The 19,142-nt window shown below is 53.4% G+C and overlaps 1 protein-coding gene across 2 annotated transcripts in view; it reads right to left on the reverse strand.

Moving 5' to 3' along the window:
* ADAMTS2 (ADAM metallopeptidase with thrombospondin type 1 motif 2) overlaps positions 1-18,310 on the reverse strand; it is a 220,750-nt gene extending 202,440 nt beyond the window's left edge. For both annotated transcript variants that reach the window (XM_066352718.1, XM_066352712.1), the window contains exons 1-2: positions 18,072-18,310; positions 16,756-17,153 (exon numbers count right to left, since the gene is read on the reverse strand). In XM_066352718.1, the coding sequence (XP_066208815.1) occupies positions 16,756-17,153; positions 18,072-18,180 (507 nt within the window). In that variant the 5' untranslated portion in view covers positions 18,181-18,310. The remainder of the gene's footprint in view (positions 1-16,755; positions 17,154-18,071) is intronic.
* Positions 18,311-19,142: the final 832 nt, after the last annotated feature.

The following is a 19,142-nucleotide window of genomic DNA, read 5'->3' on the forward strand; positions in this document are numbered from 1 at the left end:
CTCTTCTCTCCTTCCAGACACTAACCTCTGCTACCTCCTGGTTAACTGTGTCTAGGTGGGGAGAATCTGGTGGATGAAACAGCGTGAGCATGTGCATGTATGCATGCATGTGTGCGTGTGTCCACCCAGCTCTGGAAGCTGCCTCGGTAGGAACGGACAGAGGACCCTCGGCCTCGGCCCCTGTGACCTGACGGGCACTCAGTGATGTCAGCAGCTCTTGGCTTCGTTCACTCAACATCTGTTCTCCTTATTCTGACCCAGGAATTCCATTTCAGAACAGTCACGGCCTCATCTGGCAACACGTGCCAGGCCAGTTATGGGTTCTGCGGGCCGGCCTGCACCTAGCCCTCCTCCAGCCCTCCCCATTTCCCTACTCAGCCCCAGCCAGCCCGTAGAGCAGTCAACAGTGATCCATAGCTGCACTGCACTTCACACATCCCCCACAACTCGAGGGAAACATTACCCCATAATGAGGAGGACCATTCGCTATGCGCTGGTCACGAACCTTTATTCAGTCCCCCCGGCACGACCACCACAGTATCACTCTTACCTTTCACAGATGGGACATAGGAGGCTCCCACATCAACATAAGAAAAAGCCTCAGGTAGGGACGCAGGGACTGTGCAGGACAGGAAAGTCCATAAGGCAGGTGAGGGTGACGGCAGGGGGCTGCAGGAACCCTCTGGGGTATTCTATCCTGCGTGGGGGACAGGCCTTACAGCTCTCCCGGGGATGCTCAAGGGGAACCGGGACCCTGGACCTTCGTGAGAAATTTGTCCAGCACTGGGAGGGCCAAACAGTCTCATGTGTGGGTGGACGTGGCTCCCAGCCCACCAGTTTGCAGACTCCACCCTGCACAAGGAGGACACAAGTCCGGAAGTGATTTCATTGGTAAGGGGCAAGGTAGAGACACAGATGAGGCTCTGAAGTTCAAATTCACTCAGAACTCCAGGTGATACAAATGGATCTGCCTGCCAGCCCCTCCTGACAGCGTCTCACTGAACCACATCCAAGCTAAGACTCAGGACCGTCTTGGAAGACAGCAACTCCCCACCCACTCTGCCGTTAGCCCTGCACCTGCTGAGGAATACTGCTTCCATGAGACAGGGAACACCTCGTAGCCCAAGGGCTGAGGGAGGCTGCCTAACTTCATGGAGGCCTGCCACTCAATGCCACTCAGCCCCCCTCACCACACTCACCACACATACCTGCCCTGTGTCAGCTCCACCTGAGGCAACAGAGCTGGGATAGAGAGCTGCCTCACCGTGGGTGGGTGAAAACCAGACAGCCACCTCGGCGGAGACTTGCCCGCCAGCAGCATTCACAGAAAGAGAGGCAGGTCTGGCTCTCGTCTCCCTAGCTGGCAGTGGTCCAGACGCCTGGAGTGCCTGGTGTGGCTCCCACACAGAATCACCAAAATTCAATTTTACACTGTCACCAATGTACTCAGACACAAAATAAATAAATATTGAAAAAGAAGATACACAAATATTAGGAAAGGCAGAAGGAAAAAAACTGTATACTTGAAAAATACCCCCCCCCAAATCCATAATAAAGGGAAAAGAATAATAAGGAAGTTTGTGAAATGCCTACATGTAAAATAAATATAGAAACTGGCATTATCTGGGAATGCAAACATGGGACACATCCAAGCAAGAAATTTATTTTAGAAGGAGTTTTATGATCATTCCTAGTTTGCATTCGTGCTATCAGACTTTGCTGAAGCCGAGAGGATGCTGGGAGTCACTGGAAACAAATGAGGAGGCACAGGCGGGGCTGGGGGGCTCAGGTTTGCGCGGTCAAGGATGGGTGTCAATGTTTAGCTGCAGTTGTGCAAATGCTTATATGACCTCTACTAACATGCTGTTCTTTGCCCTGCTTGCTCTTTGGGAACGAAGGAGTCTAAACTTTGAGAGCATTGCTCATCGGGAACAAGTGGGTGGCAGGTACTCTGGGTGGAATGGTCACCTCCTATATGCAGATTCAGTGTTCCTACATGTCTCTAATAACCTATCTGGGATGGCAGTAAAATTCTAAAAACTATTAGTAACTAACCCACTGGGATGTATTTTAAAATATTTCACTCAATGTTCTCATTTCCCTGAGAATCTGAACACAGAAAGATGTCATTCTTTTGTCTAGGGCGGGCTTGCTGAGGCTGCCGTATCCTGGTCACCACCGGGTCCTGCCATTTACTCAAAATGAACAGCCTCTTATAGTTTTGTTTGAGAGCATAAGAAAACAAACCCAAATCCATTTGGAAAATGGACAAATATAGCCAAAACATTTTTTTAAGTCACAATGCAATACCTGCCCTATTGAAATTGCATCATTAAGGTATTGGAATTGCATCATTAAGCAACAAACATTAAAAAGTCTAATACTGGTGTTAAAAACAAAACAAACAAACAAACAAAATGAGAGATGCCAGAAAGAAACCAAGTCACCTCCATGAACTTCAGAGGTGAGGAAACACACCCCAAAATCACAAGAAAAGAGTGAACTAGTAAATAAATCATGCTGACACACAAGAGTGGCAACTTATAAAAAATTAAATACTTAAGATCAACACTTTATCCTGTATAGAAAACACACTTCACTTGTATTAAAGGTGTTTATTAAAAAATAAAATCCCCCCCCAAAAAAACACACCATCAAAACATAATGGACAGGCTCATTATTTTCTAGAGCCTAAGAAACAAAAGGAATGTCCAGGAGAGACCTGCCAGCAAGGTGAACTGCCTCGGCAACTCAGGAGATGACCCTACCTGAGGCCACGAGGGTTAGTGTCTCAGTCTAGAAGGCCAATCAGCCAGGGTGGGGGTGGGGGGCAGCCACTACCAATTGTCAGAAATATTTGACAGGATTGAGTTTCAGCAGCAATAGGGTTGTCCTAAGCGAATGTCCAGGACTGAGGGCTCCAGGTCAAACCCACTGCAGTGGCCTCCTGCACGCTAGGGAGCACCCCACAGGAACCAGGGGGCAGCGATGGGCCGGAGGAGAGGGCTGTGAGGGCCCTGTGCACCAGCGGCCAATCAGGACAGCGCCAGAGAGCCTCCTGGACCACGCCCAGTGCCAGTGTATCCACCCAGGCCACCAGGGCCACCCTCCATGGCCAGCGGCCTCCTTGCATTGCCTCTGGCTTTTGTTCTTGTGCTCCAAGTCCTGCGGGCCCAGAGGGTCCTCAAAGAGACAATGTAGCAACATGACTTTGATGGTGGGGCAAATGTGTAGAACATCCTTCTGGCCCTCCCATGTCCATCACTGTCTACCCAGCTTTGGCCACCCTCTGCTCTCCACTCCGTCCACTCCCAGACACTGAACAGAGGCTGGCCTTCTCCACTTCTACCAAGGTACTCTTCTGTAGGACATCACCTGCAAACCTCCCACGGCAGCCCTGGTGCACAGAATGGCCTGGTCCAACCAGCCTCCCCAGTAAGGACAGCCAGTGAGGTCCTGGGCACCCCAACATCAAAAACAGCACCCAAAGGCCAGGCTGCCCTATATCTGAGGTAGAGGCCATACCGGTAAGACAATGGTGCAAGCCTTGATCTTGTTGGTTGGGAAGTGCACCAAGAACTCATCCACCTAAGAGAAGAGAAACTCCCCTCCCTTGCAGTAATTAACCCTGCTGGTGTCTGTGTGAGGGTAACATGCCCCTCCGATGGCAAAGGTTTTGTGGGGAGCTCAAGCTGCAGTGGAAGGAATGCAGGGTCTGTGTGACCTGGAGGAGGTGACGCACCCTCTCTGAGTCGAGATTTCCTCTCAGCGCAGTGGGATGATGCCACCTGTTCCCAGAGTGTGCCTACGGGCAGTGGGGGTCTGAGAGTGTCACAGGAGGTGGTGTGTAAATAGGAACATGCAGGTGCAGCCTAGACAAAGCGTGTGGCCAGAAATAAAGAGCACACTGACCAGAGAAGATCACTAAAGAGTCCTAGCTGATAAAGAGGGGGGTTCCTCACACTAGGAGAGAAGGGAGGGCAGACAGGGGAGGAGAAAAAGAGAAGGGAGGAAGATGGGGAGGGGGAGGAGGATAGAGGGAGGAGGAGAGGAGAGAGATGGGGAGAAGAGGGGAAGAGGAAAGAGGGGAGACTGGGAGAAGGGAAGGGAGAAGAAGAGATGGAAAAGGAAAGGGAAGGCTCTGAGGACCCAGCCAGTGCCAGGATCCAGCACTACTCCAACAACTTCCCAGCCCTCCCTGTGACACAGGATTCCCTGTCAGCTGAGCCCTGGGCGGGGACCTCTCCTCACTGTGTGTTCTGCGTACGGGTCTCAGACTCATGTACCCAGGAGTGCAGGACACTGAAGAGCCCAGCACAGTGATTAGAAGTCTTCCAGGGCCTGGAGTGTGGCAGGGGCACAGAGGAGCAGCCAGGAGGATGCGCCCTGACCCAGCTCTGGTGGACAGGGGCCTGCAGAATCAGCACACAGCACCCACTGAGTTCCAGGAACCTGTCCCACAAATAGCCAGCCTCAGGGACAACCATCTAAGGCAGGGGTCCCCAAACTTTTTACACAGGGGGCCAGTTCACTATCACTCAGACCATTGGAGGGCCGGACTATAAAAAAAACTATGAACAAATCCCTATGCACACTGCACATATCTTATTTTAAAGTAAAAAAACAAAACGGGAACAAATACAATATTTAAAATAAAGAACAAGTAAATTTAAATCAACAAACTGACCAGTATTTCAATGGGGACTATGCTCCTCTCACTGACCACCAATGAAAGAGGTGCCCCTTCCGGAAGTGCGGTGGGGGCCGGATAAATGGCCTCAGGGGGCCGCATGCGGCCCGCGGGCCGTAGTTTGGGGACCCCTGATCTAAGGGCTGTCTTCACTCTGCCCAATCTAAATTTCCAGGTGAGGCATCTGAAGGCAGAGAAGGTCAGCGGCCTATTTCTTGGTTCCAAGCTGCCAAGAGACCTGGCCATCCCTCTAGGCTGGCATCTAATTCTACCATCACCCTCTTGTGATATTCTTTTGGACTTTTGGACTGAGGCCAGCCAGCCTCACTCTCTCCACTCCCTCAAGAACACACCGTCTAAGGCAGGCAGAATCGCAACGAGGGAAACAGGGTCACAGGCAAGCAAGAGGGGAGCCGGGCCCTGACTCTGGTTCTGTCTGACCTCCCACCTCACGACCTTTGTCTGGCAGCGGGTACCTGTGTGCTCTGTGTACGACTCTCCCACGTGGCTCTTAAAAAGCACAGACTGCTCACCCCCACCCCACCCCAGGTCCCACCAGGTCTGAGAAATCCGAATTTCTCACAGTGAGGCCTGGGCACAGGTGTTGCTCAAAGCTGTCACAATCCCCTGCCTGTCTGCTGGCAGGCAGGTCAGCTGCAGGATGGGCCACAGATTTCCTCCAAAGTGGCAATAGCCCTTGTTTGGGAAAAGACCTGCTGGAAGCTGGTCGGAGTAAAGGTAACAGTGAGACATAGGAGACCTGTGTGGACAAGTCCCAGGGCTCACTGAAGGGCACAGTCTCTGAAAGACTCAGGAGAGGGACTCAGGAGGTCCACCCCAGGAGAGGGACGCAGGGAAGAAAACCTGGCTCTCCCATGTCAGGCCCTGTTCTATGGAAGCTACCTGCATAGGGGCCAGGACAGCCTCCTCCGCCTTCCCTGTCTCCTTCCCCCAACAAATGCTCCCGTGAGGGTGTCCATAAACCTAAACCACCCATAAACAGGGGGTGGCCTGCATCTGAGGGTCAGCAAGCCGGCAACGGAGGAACTCTGAGGCCCAAGTCAGCAGGAGACCCAGCCCCTAGGAACTGCCAGGCCTTTGGCTTTGGGTTGGGGAGGGGAAGTGGTGCAGGGCGTTAGACACATTTTATCTAGATTTCATGTACTTAGCTGATAAAAATGGGATGTTAGAAAAATAAGAGTTCAGAAGATGTTGCCTTCACATGAAAACGCTCCTAGTCCACGGGCAGGCATTATATCAAGCAGAGAAACGCCAGGGGCATTCCCACTGGAATTGGGCACAGACGCAGATATGCAAAGCCACTGCCGTCACTTAGCATTACTCTGAAGGTTCTAGATGGTGCAGATGGGAAATGAAGCCCCCAAATTACCGTCGTCTCGGGTAGCACAACTGTATACCTAGAAAGCCCAAGGGGATCCACAAAGACATATTGGAATTAATGAGTTCAATCAAGCAGCTTGATAAAAGATAATTATATAAAAATCAATAGCCTTCCTCTGCAGCAGCAATAGATGAAAATGATTCAATTCAGAGTGGCAAAAAGAAAAGAAAAAGAAAAATCCCTGAAATGACCCTGATTAAAAACAATGGGTAGTGTGTGTGTGTGTGTGTGTGTGTGTGTGTGTGTGTGTGTGTGTGTAATGTATAATACTTCAGTGAGCAGCATCCAAACAGAATTAAATCAATTTGAGAAACATCATGTTCCCAGCAAATGCTGTAAATTATGTCAATTCCTGCTTTAATTGGTTTCTAAGTTTAATTTAATGTCAATCAAATTCACAAGGGATCTTTTTAACCTGGCAAAACAATTCTAAAACTCAACTGAAAGAATAAACAGATGTGACCAGGCAGCAAAATTATGCAGAAGAATAAGAGCCAGATGTTTCAAAGCAGCTCTGCCCCATAGAAATAAGACATCCAACTTCATATGCTGCCACGTTAAAAAAAAAAAAGTAGGTGAAATTATCCCAGCAATATATCTTATTTAACCCAATATATCCAAAATACTATGACTTGAGCCTGTAATCAATACATTATTTATTTATTTATTTATTTATTTAATTCAGTGAGAGGAGGGACAAGCAGAGAGACAGATTCCTGTGTGTCCCCCAACCAGGATCCACCTGGCAAGCCCAATAGGGGGTGATGCTCTGCCCATCTGGGGCGTTGCTCCGTTGCTTAGCAACAGAGCTCTTCTTAGTTCCTGAGGCAGAGGACAGGGAGCCATCTTCAGGGCCTGGGGCCAACTTGCTCCAATCTAGCCATGGCTGCAGGAGGGGGAGAGTAAGAGGAAAAGGGAAAGAGAGAAAGTGGGAGAGAGAAAAGTGAGAGGGGGAGGAGTGGAGAAGCAGATGGGAGCTTCTCCTGTGTGCCCTGACCAGGAATCGAACCCGGTATCCACATGCTGAGCCAACACTCTACCGCTGAGTCAACCAGCCAGGGCACCTGTAATCAATACTTTATATATTCTTATGGACCAATGTCACCCTTTTGATTTAATTTCTAAATAAAAAGAAAGACTTAAAACATCAGTCACACTGTGAGTAGCAAAATATACATACAAGAAGGCACAATGTATGTGGTTTTGGATCAGTGAGGAATGTCCCTGGAGGAATGACCATGACCCTCTACTTCACCAAAGAGAGGAAGACACCCAGATGTGGATGAAGCCAGTCACATGCTAACTTAGTAAAGCAAGTGAGGTGGGAGAAGCAAGCCACCATTCCCGGCAACTAGGGGCAGGGTGGCCGCTGCAAAACCTGGTAGGGCTGTGGCTAAGGTGCTAGGCAAGATTTTTAACTGGTGTACACCTTCTTTCTTGGTATGTCCTATCCCTGATGACACCGTAGATTCAAAGAAATACAGAAACAGCCAACATTTCCCAAACCGTGACCTGGGCCAAGGGCTTGTCATGCACCCATCTTTCCAACATCCCCGGATGTGGGTGTGGATGGATAGATATCCCCTTCTCCCCTTCACAACTGGTCTACTGGGAGATGTAGCCCTTGTCCAGGTCATCCAGCTGCGTGGGGTGGAGCCGACAGTGAGACCCTCCAGTCCCCAGCCTGCACGAAGTCTGCTGCTCCCCACGTTAATCTCTGATGTATGCAGGGCCAAGTCGGCAGCACCAAGCCTGCCTGGGGCCTAGAGCACTGCATGCATGCCAGAATTTCCCCTGCCTCCAAGTGGAAGTGTTCCGACCCGCAGACCTGGAGCAGACGTGCAGCGTAATTGAAATTCATGGACGGGACCCAGGAGCTGGCTCCAGGCTTGGTAGTAACTTCTCCATATTAATGATCGCACCGCAGACCCCGTGGACAGCTGACATTTAATGTGAATAATGTGAAGCATACACAGCAAAGCCAGAGGCTCCTACCTGGCCCCCCTCACCCCATTTCAGAGCATCTGCCATGGACAGATTCAGAGGGCTAGGGTCTTCCTCTCCCTTCAGTACCTCCACTCCTTCTCAGTCCCCTCCCCTGCAGGAAACCCCTACCAAGACCACACACATGCATGCACACACATACCACTCACATGAGAATACACATGCTCATTCACATGCACACACGTGTACATCTACACAAGACACACATGCTACACAAGACACACGTGCTCACCCACGCACACACTCACACACTCATTCAAATGCATACTCACATGCAGACACCCACACATGAACTCATGTGCACATAGTCACATGTCCCACATAGAGATATGCAAGTACATGTACATGTTTATGTGCACATTCACCAGCATACACACATTTTTACATACATATACCCATGTATAGATGTACAAACATGCACACATGTTCCCATATGCCCTGCAGCCTTGTGTGTTCTCGTGGGCACAGACAACCCCTACCCCCAGCTGCCTGAGCCGGGGGCAGTGGGGATAACGAAGGACTGTCTGCCTGCTCATACAGACCCAGGGTCCCAGGAGAGGCCCCACACACAACTGCCCCTATAGATCTCAGAGAGCAGAGTAGGAGGCCACAGGCATAGCTCAGGCCATCATGCACCAAAGCCAGCCTTCCTGCTGAGCATCCCAGGGGCTCAGGGCAAATGAGTCCCTCAGTGACTCCTTGGCTGGAGCTGCCTGAGGCACTTGTGGTCCTCACAGCAAGTCAGCCCTGGGCACTGGGGGCACAGAGTCTCGGCCATGGTTCTCCCACTCGTGCCTGAACTGGCTTCTGGCCACCCATTCCCCACCCCCAAGCACTCACATATCCTGGCTCGCAGCTGAGTTTTGCCAGCCTGAGCTGGTTCCTGTGGACTAGCCAGGTACGAGTCCCCCATGGCACAAGTTATCAAGAAGTACAGGATGCAATATGGTATGTGCGTGTTCAGGGCAGTGTCCTGGATAAAGTGCCAGTTAGCTGAGACCTAAGAAGCAAGCGAGGTAAGGATAGAGGGATAAGAGTGATCCAGGTGAGGGTGCAGCCTGTGCACAGGCCTGAGATGAGAGTGTCCAGCGTTGGAGGAACTAAAAGCTCAGGGTGACTGGAGCACAGGCATGAGGGGGAGAGAGTCACAAATAAGACTAGAGACCACTGGGCCAGGTCATGAAGGACTTTGAATGGCATGTCAGAGGGTTTGGATTCTTTCGGGACAGGTTTAAAATTTTTTTTTTTATTAAGTGAGAGGTGGGGAGGCAGAGAAACAGACTTCCGCATGTGCCCTAACCAGGATCCACCCAGCAAGCCCTTTATTGGGTGATGCTCTGCCTCTCTGGGGCAGCTTCTCTGTTGCTCAGCAACCGAGCTATTTCAGTGCCTGGGGGGAGTCCATGGAGTCATCCTCAGCACCTGGGAGCCATCTTGCTTAAACCATTTGAGCCATGGCTGGGGGGGGAGAGAGAGAGAGAGGAGGGGAGGTGAAGGGAAGGGAGGAGAGGAGAGGAGAGGAGAGGAGAGGAGAGGAGAGGAGAGGAGAGGAGAGGAGAGGAGAGGAGAGGAGAGGAGAGGAAGCAGAGAGGTAGAGAAGTAGATGGTCACTTTTCTTTTGTGTCCTGACTGGGAATTGAACCTGGGACATCTACACAACTGGCTGACACTCTACCACTGAGCCAACGGGCCAGGAGGATTTCTTTTAAGGGCAATAAGAACCACTGAAAAGTCTTAAGCAAAGGAGGGACATGATTTAATGTATAGTTTATAAAATCAGTCTGGCTGCTCTGTGGCAAGAGTGAGTGGAGAGAGACCAGTTAGGAGAAGCTGTAGTCAAAGACAGGGCTTGAGGTCAGGCAAGGTAGAGAGTTGGGAAATGGGATCAATTCCAGAGACATCTAGGATTCTGGGATTTCGGTCCAAGTGAAGGGTGAGGTCTGAATGAGAGTGGAGAGACTCGCATTCCATTTTAGAAGCATGGGGTCACCCAGGAAAGAAGCCCCAGAGACATCTGGGCAGGGAAGTCTGCAGGAGATTTGAGCCAGACAGGGGCCTTGAGTCCAGGTGGATTGTGGCAGCAACCATTTTTATCTGCCTGGCATATGTGTCTTTTCTCTTGCTTTTATAATGAAATTTCAATCCATTCCCAAATTTGAGGATCTGATCCTCATTCTGAACGCAAACGATGGGCAAGAGACTAGGGCCAGGTCCACATCACTATGATTGGTTTAACGCAGAGCCCATGGGAGCCCTCTCTAGGACTTGAGCAGGAACCATCCACAAAGGAGAGCTCTCCATTTCTGAGAGACTGCTACCATGGAAGACAAATTAAGCCAGAGCTTCTGGGGTCCCCAGATGGGTAGGGCCATCCTGACACAAACACAGAGAGTGACAGACCTGAAAGGCACAGAGCATGTTCTGAAACTGTCCCCAAGCCCCCGGATCCTGACACGCCATAGCCTTCTTTAAGATCCCAAGGGGCCCTGGCCGGTTGGCTCAGTGGTAGAGCGTCGGCCTGGCGTGCAGAAGTCCCGGGTTCGATTCCGGGCCAGGGCACACAGGAGAAGCGCCCATCTGCTTCTCCGCCCCTCCCCCTCTCCTTCCTCTCTGTCTCTCTCTTCCCCTCCCGCAGCCGAGGCTCCATTGGAGCAAAGATGGCCCGGGCGCTGGGGATGGCTCCTTGGCCTCTGCCCCAGGCGCTAGAGTGGCTCTGGTCACAGCAGAGCGATGCCCCGGAGGGGCAGAGCATCGTCCCCTGGTGGGCAGAGCTTCACCCCCTGGTGGGCGTGCTGGGTGGATCCTGGTCGGGCGCATGCAGGAGTCTGTCTGACTGTCTCTCCCCGTTTCCAGCTTCGGAAAAATACAAAAAAAAAAAAAAAAAAGATCCCAAGGATAACTGGGCCCATGATGTCCCTTGTTTGTTTCATCTACTGTCAGCTGGTTTTTGTCACTTAAATTGAGTGAGTTTTCAACAAGGATTGTAATAAGTTATGGAGGAGACTGAGACCACACTGGGCAGCTGTGTTGATTGCCAAGTGCGGGAGTCAAGCAGGTACCTCTGTCCCTTGAACCTGAGGAGACCCGATACCTAGGGAACCTGGAAGGTCCCATGGCCCCATTTTGGTGTGCCTGAGGCCAACTCATTGCCCTCTCAAGGCAGGATGGGAGAAGGAAGACTCTACAAGGGCAACTGCAAGTCCCAGACATCCTACAGCCCAACTGCACAGCCTGAGCCTGCTGCACCTGCTGGCCTCACTGTGGCACCTGAGCCAGCTGGAGCCCAGTGTGTGGTCTCAAAGGCAGCAGCATTATTAGGAAAAATAAAACTCATTTTGGCTCTGGCTGGTTGGCTCAGTGGACAGAGCATTGGCCCCGAGTACAGACATCCTGGGTTTGGTCCCCCATCAGGGCACACATGAGACCATCTGCTTCTCTTCCCCTTCCTCTCCCATCTCTCTCCCTTCTCCTCTCGCAGCCAGTGGCTGAGGAGAGCTCAGCTGGTTCTAGTGTCAGCCTCTGGCACTGAGGATAGCTTGTTTGATTTGAGCATTGGCCCCAGATGGGGGCTGCTGGGTGGAGCCCGGTTAGGGTGCATGCAGAAGTCTGTCTCCCTATCTCCCCTCTTCTCACTTAAAAAACAAAAATAAAACAAAAACTCATCTCGGTCCCTTAGGCCAGTGAATGACTGCTCTCTGTAGCCTTTAGTTGCTCTTAATACCCAGTAAGACTGGACAAAGAGGGTGCCGGGCCAGGGTGGCAGCCCAGCAGGGGAGCCCCAGCACACAGGCATCAGACTTTCTGAATCTCGGCTATACAATGGGGCCTCCACGTCACAGAATTGTGGAGGTGTACACAACCCTCCTCAGGCTCCAGAGTGGGAAAGACTTCTGAGGCTAGACCCTTCCACTGTCCAACCCTCGGAGGCTTCCACACTGGCCCTGTCCTGCCAGATATATTAGGCTGGAGTAGTCCCCAGAGCTGCCCTGAGTGGGTACAAAGGTGGGGCAGAGTGATTCCATCCTACTGGTCTCCCCACTGCCATTCCCCAGCCGTGAGGACTCAGGCTGCCTGCCCGCAAGGAGTCAGGAGCAGGTTAGCGGTGCATCAGCACCTTGGCCACTAGGCCTGCTCCCGCTCACTCACACTGACCATCGTCAACACCCCTAACTTAGAAGGCCTCCACGAGTCAAAAAGGAAAGACAGAAATGTCTCAATGAAGTGCATTTCTTTTTTTTTCTTTTTTTATTTTAGCGAGAGGATGGGGAGGCAGAGACAGACTCTCACATGCACCTTGACCGGTATCCACCCGGCAAGCCCACTAGGGGGTGATGCTCTGCCCATCTGGGGCCCTTGCTCCATTGCAACTGGAGCCATTTTTTAGCACCTGAGGTGAAGGCCATGGAACCATCCTCAGGGCTTGGGGCCAACTTGCTCTAATTGAGCAATGACTGCAGGAGGGGAGGAGGAGGAGGAGAAGGAGGAGAGAGAGAGAGAGAGAGAGAGAGAGAGAGAGAGAGAGGCGAGATGGGAAGACGGGGAGATGGGGAGAGGTGGAGAAGCAGATAGACACCTCTCCTGTGTGCCCTGACTGGGAATCAAACCCGGGACTTCCACATGCTGGGCAGACGCTCGACCACTGAGCCAACCGGCCAGGGCCAAAAAGTACATTACTTCATTTTTATACTTTTTGTTGGTGTGCAAAGAGAAAAGGCAATACAATGTAGCAAGCATAGTCTCGGAGTGAGACATGCTTTCAAATACGGGCTGTGAAGCTTGAAGCAAGCTGTCTTAGTTCTGGAGCCCCAGCTTACTGGTCTGTAGAATAGGGACCATATCAGACATCGGTCACGGAGTGCAGTGAGGATTAAACAAGATGTGCATTGTTAGGGTCTGGGAGCACGTGACCTGTGATATACTATTATTACTTTTTACCTGACAGCCTCTCCTTGGCTGTTTAATGAGCCTGTGAGGATGATATGAGATCAGCACACCTGTCCTGTGGCCCGGTTAGTACTCAAAAAGTCTTCCATAGCAATGTGATATACAAGACTCCTTTGCTAAGCAGTGTTTCGTCATGCATCATGAAGAGACAGTCTTAAACCCTTCCCAGTAGGTATCACGCATGATGTGTCGAATGCCTGTGGGAGAACCTGGACAGTCTCCCCATTTCTCCAAATTCTGAAAATGAAGGGCATGAAGTCTCAGGAAGCGTGTCTTCACCTGGCATTTCTTACTTTCTGTCTCTACCTGACTCCAATAGAATTTGCATGTGGTCAGGCCCAGGGTCCCAACCTCACAGCATGTGGGCGAGCAGCACCTCTTATACTCTCCATTTATGAAGTTCTGTAAACCCTATGTCCTTGATTCTCATGAGAGCATTTGACCCCAGCCTGGCCAGTGTGATGCTGAGGTCTCAGGTGGAATTTCCAGAAAAAGATGTCAGCCTGGCTGCTGAAGTCCCTTGACTTCCCAACTGAGAAGGATTCCACCTGAGCACAAAACCAGCAAACACAGAGGAAGGCAGAGGCAAGAGACAGCAGGAATCCTCATGATCTGGCAGGAGCACCTGGATCCAGCCATGCCTGAAGACTTGCCATTGTGTGAGCTGATCACTTCCTTTTTTTGTTTAAACTAATTTGAGTTTTTCTGTCATTTGGAACTGAGAAGATCCTGACCAATACAGTTACATAAGAATCCCTTCATATTAAATAAATTAGGAGACTGCTGTCCGTGGTAAACAAAGCTACTACTGCCTTCTTTTAACGTAGAAAAACAAACCCAGGGGCCAGGCTAGCAGATGAGCACATGTATGTCCCAATCGAAGGGGCAGGACAAAAGGCCTGAAAGGTTCTGTGGCTCTTCGGAGAGGCAGGTCTCACGTAGGAATATCTAAACTTGAGCTGTCAGACCTGTTCCTGTTGAGCCTACTCCATGGTTTCTCCACATCCTCCAGAAAAGCTAGTTCCACATGCTCTGTAGAGCAGGGCCTCCTGGTCCCATCTGTGCAGGAAGTGCTGGATTCACAGAGTTCAAGAAGTTTCTTTATTACAGAAATCCTCAAAGAGCCCTACAGGTCCCTGAATCTGCCAGGCTGAACGCAAGGCACAGCCTTTTCCACACTGGGGTCCACCAAACCCTATTTGCTCAGTCTGCAGAATGTTCTTGTAGAAATGGGGCTGTAGCAGAAGGGGCTCCAAGTGGCATGCTGGTTCAGGGCTGGGGCTGCTGGGAGGATGCTGTGCCCTTGGCCAGGGAAGGCTATTGAGGGGGTGCGCACACAAGTATAGCCCCTGCCATCCCATCTGTGTCATTCGCCCTCCAGGATTGAGTGCACCATGGAAGAAGGGGCTGGACCGAAACGGGAGGGACATCTGTCATCAGGGGATGAGACTCAGCTGCTCAGCTCTAAACCAGGCATGAGGACCCTGCCCTGCAGGGTTGCTGTTGAGGACCAGAAGAATGATGCATGAAGCCCTTCAGGGGTCGTCCAACTTTTTATAAAAACCGCCCACTTTTGCAGTGCTGGTAGACCTGGTCCCTACCGCCCACTAGTGGGCGTTCTAGCTTTCATGATGGGCCAATCGTGGCGCTGTTTGGTTGCACGGTAGGGACCAGGTTGACCAGCACTACAAAAGTGGGCGGTTTTTATAAAAAGTTTGACGACCCCTGCTAGCACATGGACTGATCAGTGATGCACAGAGGTACTTTAAGGGTTAAGAAATTAATTGGTATAAAATCAGAACAGATGCACATGGCAAAAAGAAAGAAAAAGAAGTTATGACGCCATCCCATTGTCTCCAGGCCATTCCTCACAGACAGTACTGAAGGCCATTCAGGGAGACCCCACCCCCTCTTCCAACTCCAGTCTTCTTCCAGCCCTGCTGGTGTGCGTCCAGTATACCTGACATCTTGCCCTGCCTGTCCTGAACTGGCCATGGCACACCTGGGACTTCTTCCCTCTGCTAGGACTGCCAACCTATGTGGCTGCCCACTGGCAAAGCATTCTTCAATTAGCCCCGGCAGCACACTCTCAGGCCCCGGCCAGAGTGACCCTCAGCCCACCATCAGCTACCCTGAGTGTGTGAGCCCCAGACAGGCACCGACCGGGCCAGCCCCATCTCCAACCAGCACAGTGGGCAAGGGCACTAGAAGTGCTGGTTGAACAATGAATCACAATGAACAGATAAATGAATGATACAAACTCTCCCTAAAATGCTTTCCGTTGGGAATTAACTAGTACGTGAGACTTGGCCCGCCAACAAACTGCATCTGTGTCACCTTTTCCCAGCCCACCCACCCCACCCTCCAGTTCCCAGCGCCCACTTCCTTTCATTTAGGTGATTCCCCTCCAGAGTTCAATGAGACACACCTGTGAGGCCTGGGACATCCTCAGAGGCATAGAGGGCTACACCATGTCAACCCAACTTTTCCAAGGACTTTGACAGTCGTTTGCAATACGCCTAGGCTTTAACTAAATCCAGCCAAAAGCAGTGATTTTCCAAAGCAACAAGTGATGTTTCCTGTCTCCATAAAAAGAATAGCAGTGGTTGTGGGGCTCTGGAGTAATTGCTGGCTCTGCAGCTGGCAGGATGAGCCTGAGGACAGGGGATCAGGGGAAGCAGGGCTGGGAAAGTGACTACTCCCTTGGAGCAGGAGTCTTCTGAGCTGCAATTAGAGCAGAGCCCTTGGTGGGCGGCCTAGATGTCTGGCCAGCACAGCCAGCCTGACCACCGCACACCAATCCAAAATAGAAAACTGCAGTGGCTTCTGCCATGTGCCAGGTCCCCAGGAAGCTGGACAGCGCACCGCCAATGTCAGCCTCCTCCCTGAGCATCGATTCAGGCTTTCTCCGAAGCCCTTATGCCAAGGCATGGTCCCTCTGGGCCCCCTGAAGTAGGAGGACTTCCCAGGACTCCAGTCACACTGGGTGGCCCCGGCAGTTCCAGGAGGGGAGCCCTCTCAGCCTCTCTCCTGTCTTTCAGGGACTGCCCATGAGCACCAGAGCCTGCATTTCCAAATACTCCCCTTGGCTCAAAATAGAGAGAGAAAACCGACTTTTCAAATAACCAGCTGAAGTTCAACAGGAAACCACTGCATAAAAATCAGTGGCTCCTGGTCAGCCAGGATGCAGAGGAACAACTGGGCATTTCAGCACCACTGCCTGCCCCGGGGTTGTCACCACCAGTACACACAGAAATAAGGAGACCGATTGCCAAAACATGTGACCCCCACACACATATCACACATACTAAAATGTACAGGATCACACATTCAACTGACACACAAATGAACACACAAGAACAAGACACACAATGGCACATTCACATGCTCACAGACGTACACAGTGATGTTCCAAACACAGGTGCGCACGCTTACAGAGATATACACACACTTGGATGCCAGACCAAGACCTGTGCAAGCAGGCCTAAAGGAGACGTGGCTACTTGATCATACATTTGGAGACCCTGGCCCTCCTCCTGCATAAATCACCCCTGTCCTGTCAGCAAAGTAACTTGTCCAGCCAACCCCTTCTGTTGATGTCCTGCATCCCCAAGCAGAGAAGGTCCTCAGGGCAGGCCTCCCAGGGGACTGCCAGGTAACCCACTTCCAAAGCTCAGGCAAGAGTGTGGGCAAAGAGGGAGAAGTGCCTACTCACCAGCCCGTCGCAGTTGCTGAGCACCACGGAGGAGGCTTCAGACTGGCCAGCCACGTCTCCAGTGTAGAGGCAGGTCCCAAGCAGGGGCTCCACGCGGGTAGTGCCAGACTCACCCTGCCACTCCACGGTGGCCCCGGGCGCCACCAGGCGAGCGTTGGGCTGCAGCCTCAGGTGCAGGTCTTGGCCGAAGACAGTGACATTGTAGAAAAGTAGCCCGCCGCCAAGGTCCTCCTTGTTGCCTCCAGGGAAGCCTGAAGTCTGGACCGGGGCATCCCTGCGGGCCCGAACCCTAGACTGGGCAGTCTTCACCGACACCACGTGAGACACCAAACGGCCCTGGGCGTCAGTGCGCACCGGCACTGCGAGGAAGCTCTCCGCTGCGTGCCCCAGGGGTCCGCCTGCAATGGGAAGGAACATTAGAACCGCCGAGACCTCGAAGCCTCCTGCCCCGCGATGAGCCCCGCAACCCCCAACCCCTCCCCCACTGCAAAGGGAAAGGCATTCCTCCATGCAACCTCCCAGAGACTAGCCTGCATCTCCCCGGCTTTCTGCCAAACGCGAAGGGTCTTTAACACGGCCACCCTGGGGCGGTCCCACTCTGGGACCCTGTAAGCCGAGAGCTCTGCCCTTTGCCCCGTTCTGGGCAGGGGCTCCGCGGGCTCCTCACAGTTCCCCAGGGGACTGCCACGTCAGAATGTCTCCCGCCCCATGAACCTACGATCTTTGGCAGGACTCTCGGTTGGCCTTCTATCCGTGCGCCTATACCCCACAGTGGCCCCTGGGGCGGCGAGGACTCGGCTCCCCCGACCACGGGCGGCCTGTCCTCCCTGTCCAGCTTCCGCACAGCCCGCTGCCGGTCCCCCGTCCCCGGAGGGGTGGAGCAGAGCCCCTCGGATCTTCGGGGATCCCCTTTAGGGTGCCCGAAGCAATCCTCAGGGCCCCAGGAGTCGCGCTCGGCACTCGGCTCCTCCGATCATCCCCGGACGCCAGCCCGGGCGCCGTCTGGCTCTGATTCCCCTGGACCCACTGGGGCCGGCTCTGCGCGCTTCGCCGAGGGACTTTCCTGGCTCTTCACCTCTACGCTCAGCATCCGAAGAGCCGCGAGGGTTCCGAAGCTCCCCATGGCCTGAGGCGCCAGGATTCGCCTTGGGGGCGCCCCCTGCACGACCAACCCGGCCCAAAGTTGGCCAACTTGGCCCGGATCGGGGTGCTCAGAGTTTGCCCAAGTCCCGCTGGACGCGCCTGGGGAGGGGGCTAGGCGCGCGGGGCGGTGCCGACCAATGGGGGTCGCGGGGCTGGGGGCGGGCCGCACCTACCTGCGGGGGCGGGGGCGGCGAGCCGGGAGTCCGCCGGAAGCGGCGGCAGCAGCAGCAGCAGCAACGCGAGGCAGGGCAGGCGGCTTTCAGCGCCAGCTGGTGAATCCATGGCAGCCGGACCGTAGCCTGGGCCCCGCACTCGGAGCCGGCACGAAAGTTCCCCGCACGCTGCCCAGCCCACATCTGGGGGCAGCTGTAGCCGCCTGCAGCTGCAGCACCGCAGGGCGCGGGGCGGAGGAGGCGAGGCGAGGCGGGGAGGGGAGGGCGGGGAACGCGGAGGAGAGGCGGAGAGAGGGAAGGAGCCAGCGAGGGAGGCGGGCGGAGGGAGAAGGAGAGCGCAGGGAGGGCGGGGACGGCGGGCGCCTCAGCCTGCCGTGACCCGGCGCTTCTTGGTGCTGCTGGCGTCCCCCCCATCTCTCACCCCTCCCCCTGCTTGCTGCGCAGTAGAGACACCATGAGGCGGCGGCCCAGAAGCACCGCGGGTCGCGCCTGGGGAGCCCCACCGCTGGCCACACTCGGCTTCCACACGCTCTCGTGGCATACAACCCGGGAGGAGTGCGGCCGCCAGAGCATTCCCACACAGAGAGTAGTTCTCGGGGTGGGGGGTGGTGGGGGGCGGTGGGCAGGGGCTCACCGGTCATCCCTGGGGCAATAGGGGTTACCTGGCTCTATCTTTATGCCCTGAGGCAGGACAGGACTCAGGGAGGGGTTGGGGTTGGGGAGATCTGAGATGGAGACCCCAGACGCCAGAAGAGCTTTTATAGGAACATGCCCTCAAGCAGTGCTACCCCAAAGATCAACTTTTACCCTCCCAGATAGAGGCAGGGTTCCTTGAGTCCTCAACTTCTCTCTGCCTGGAATCCCTGTCCCCCTCCACCTGCCTCTCCATCCCTCCACTGCAGCCTGGGAGTCCACCCAGCCTCCTCCACCCAGACCTGGCCCTCCCTCCTAGAGCACAGGCAGGACAGGCAGGTACCAGCCCTCACCTCTGCTGAATGAATCCCACGTGGGCATGTAACCTCCTGGGCTTTGCTCTCCCCCAGGCCCCGCCTGAAATGGCCTTTCTCCTCT

The sequence above is a fragment of the Saccopteryx leptura genome, chromosome 1, assembly GCF_036850995.1.
Source record: "Saccopteryx leptura isolate mSacLep1 chromosome 1, mSacLep1_pri_phased_curated, whole genome shotgun sequence".
NCBI classification, from domain to species: Eukaryota; Metazoa; Chordata; class Mammalia; order Chiroptera; family Emballonuridae; genus Saccopteryx; species Saccopteryx leptura.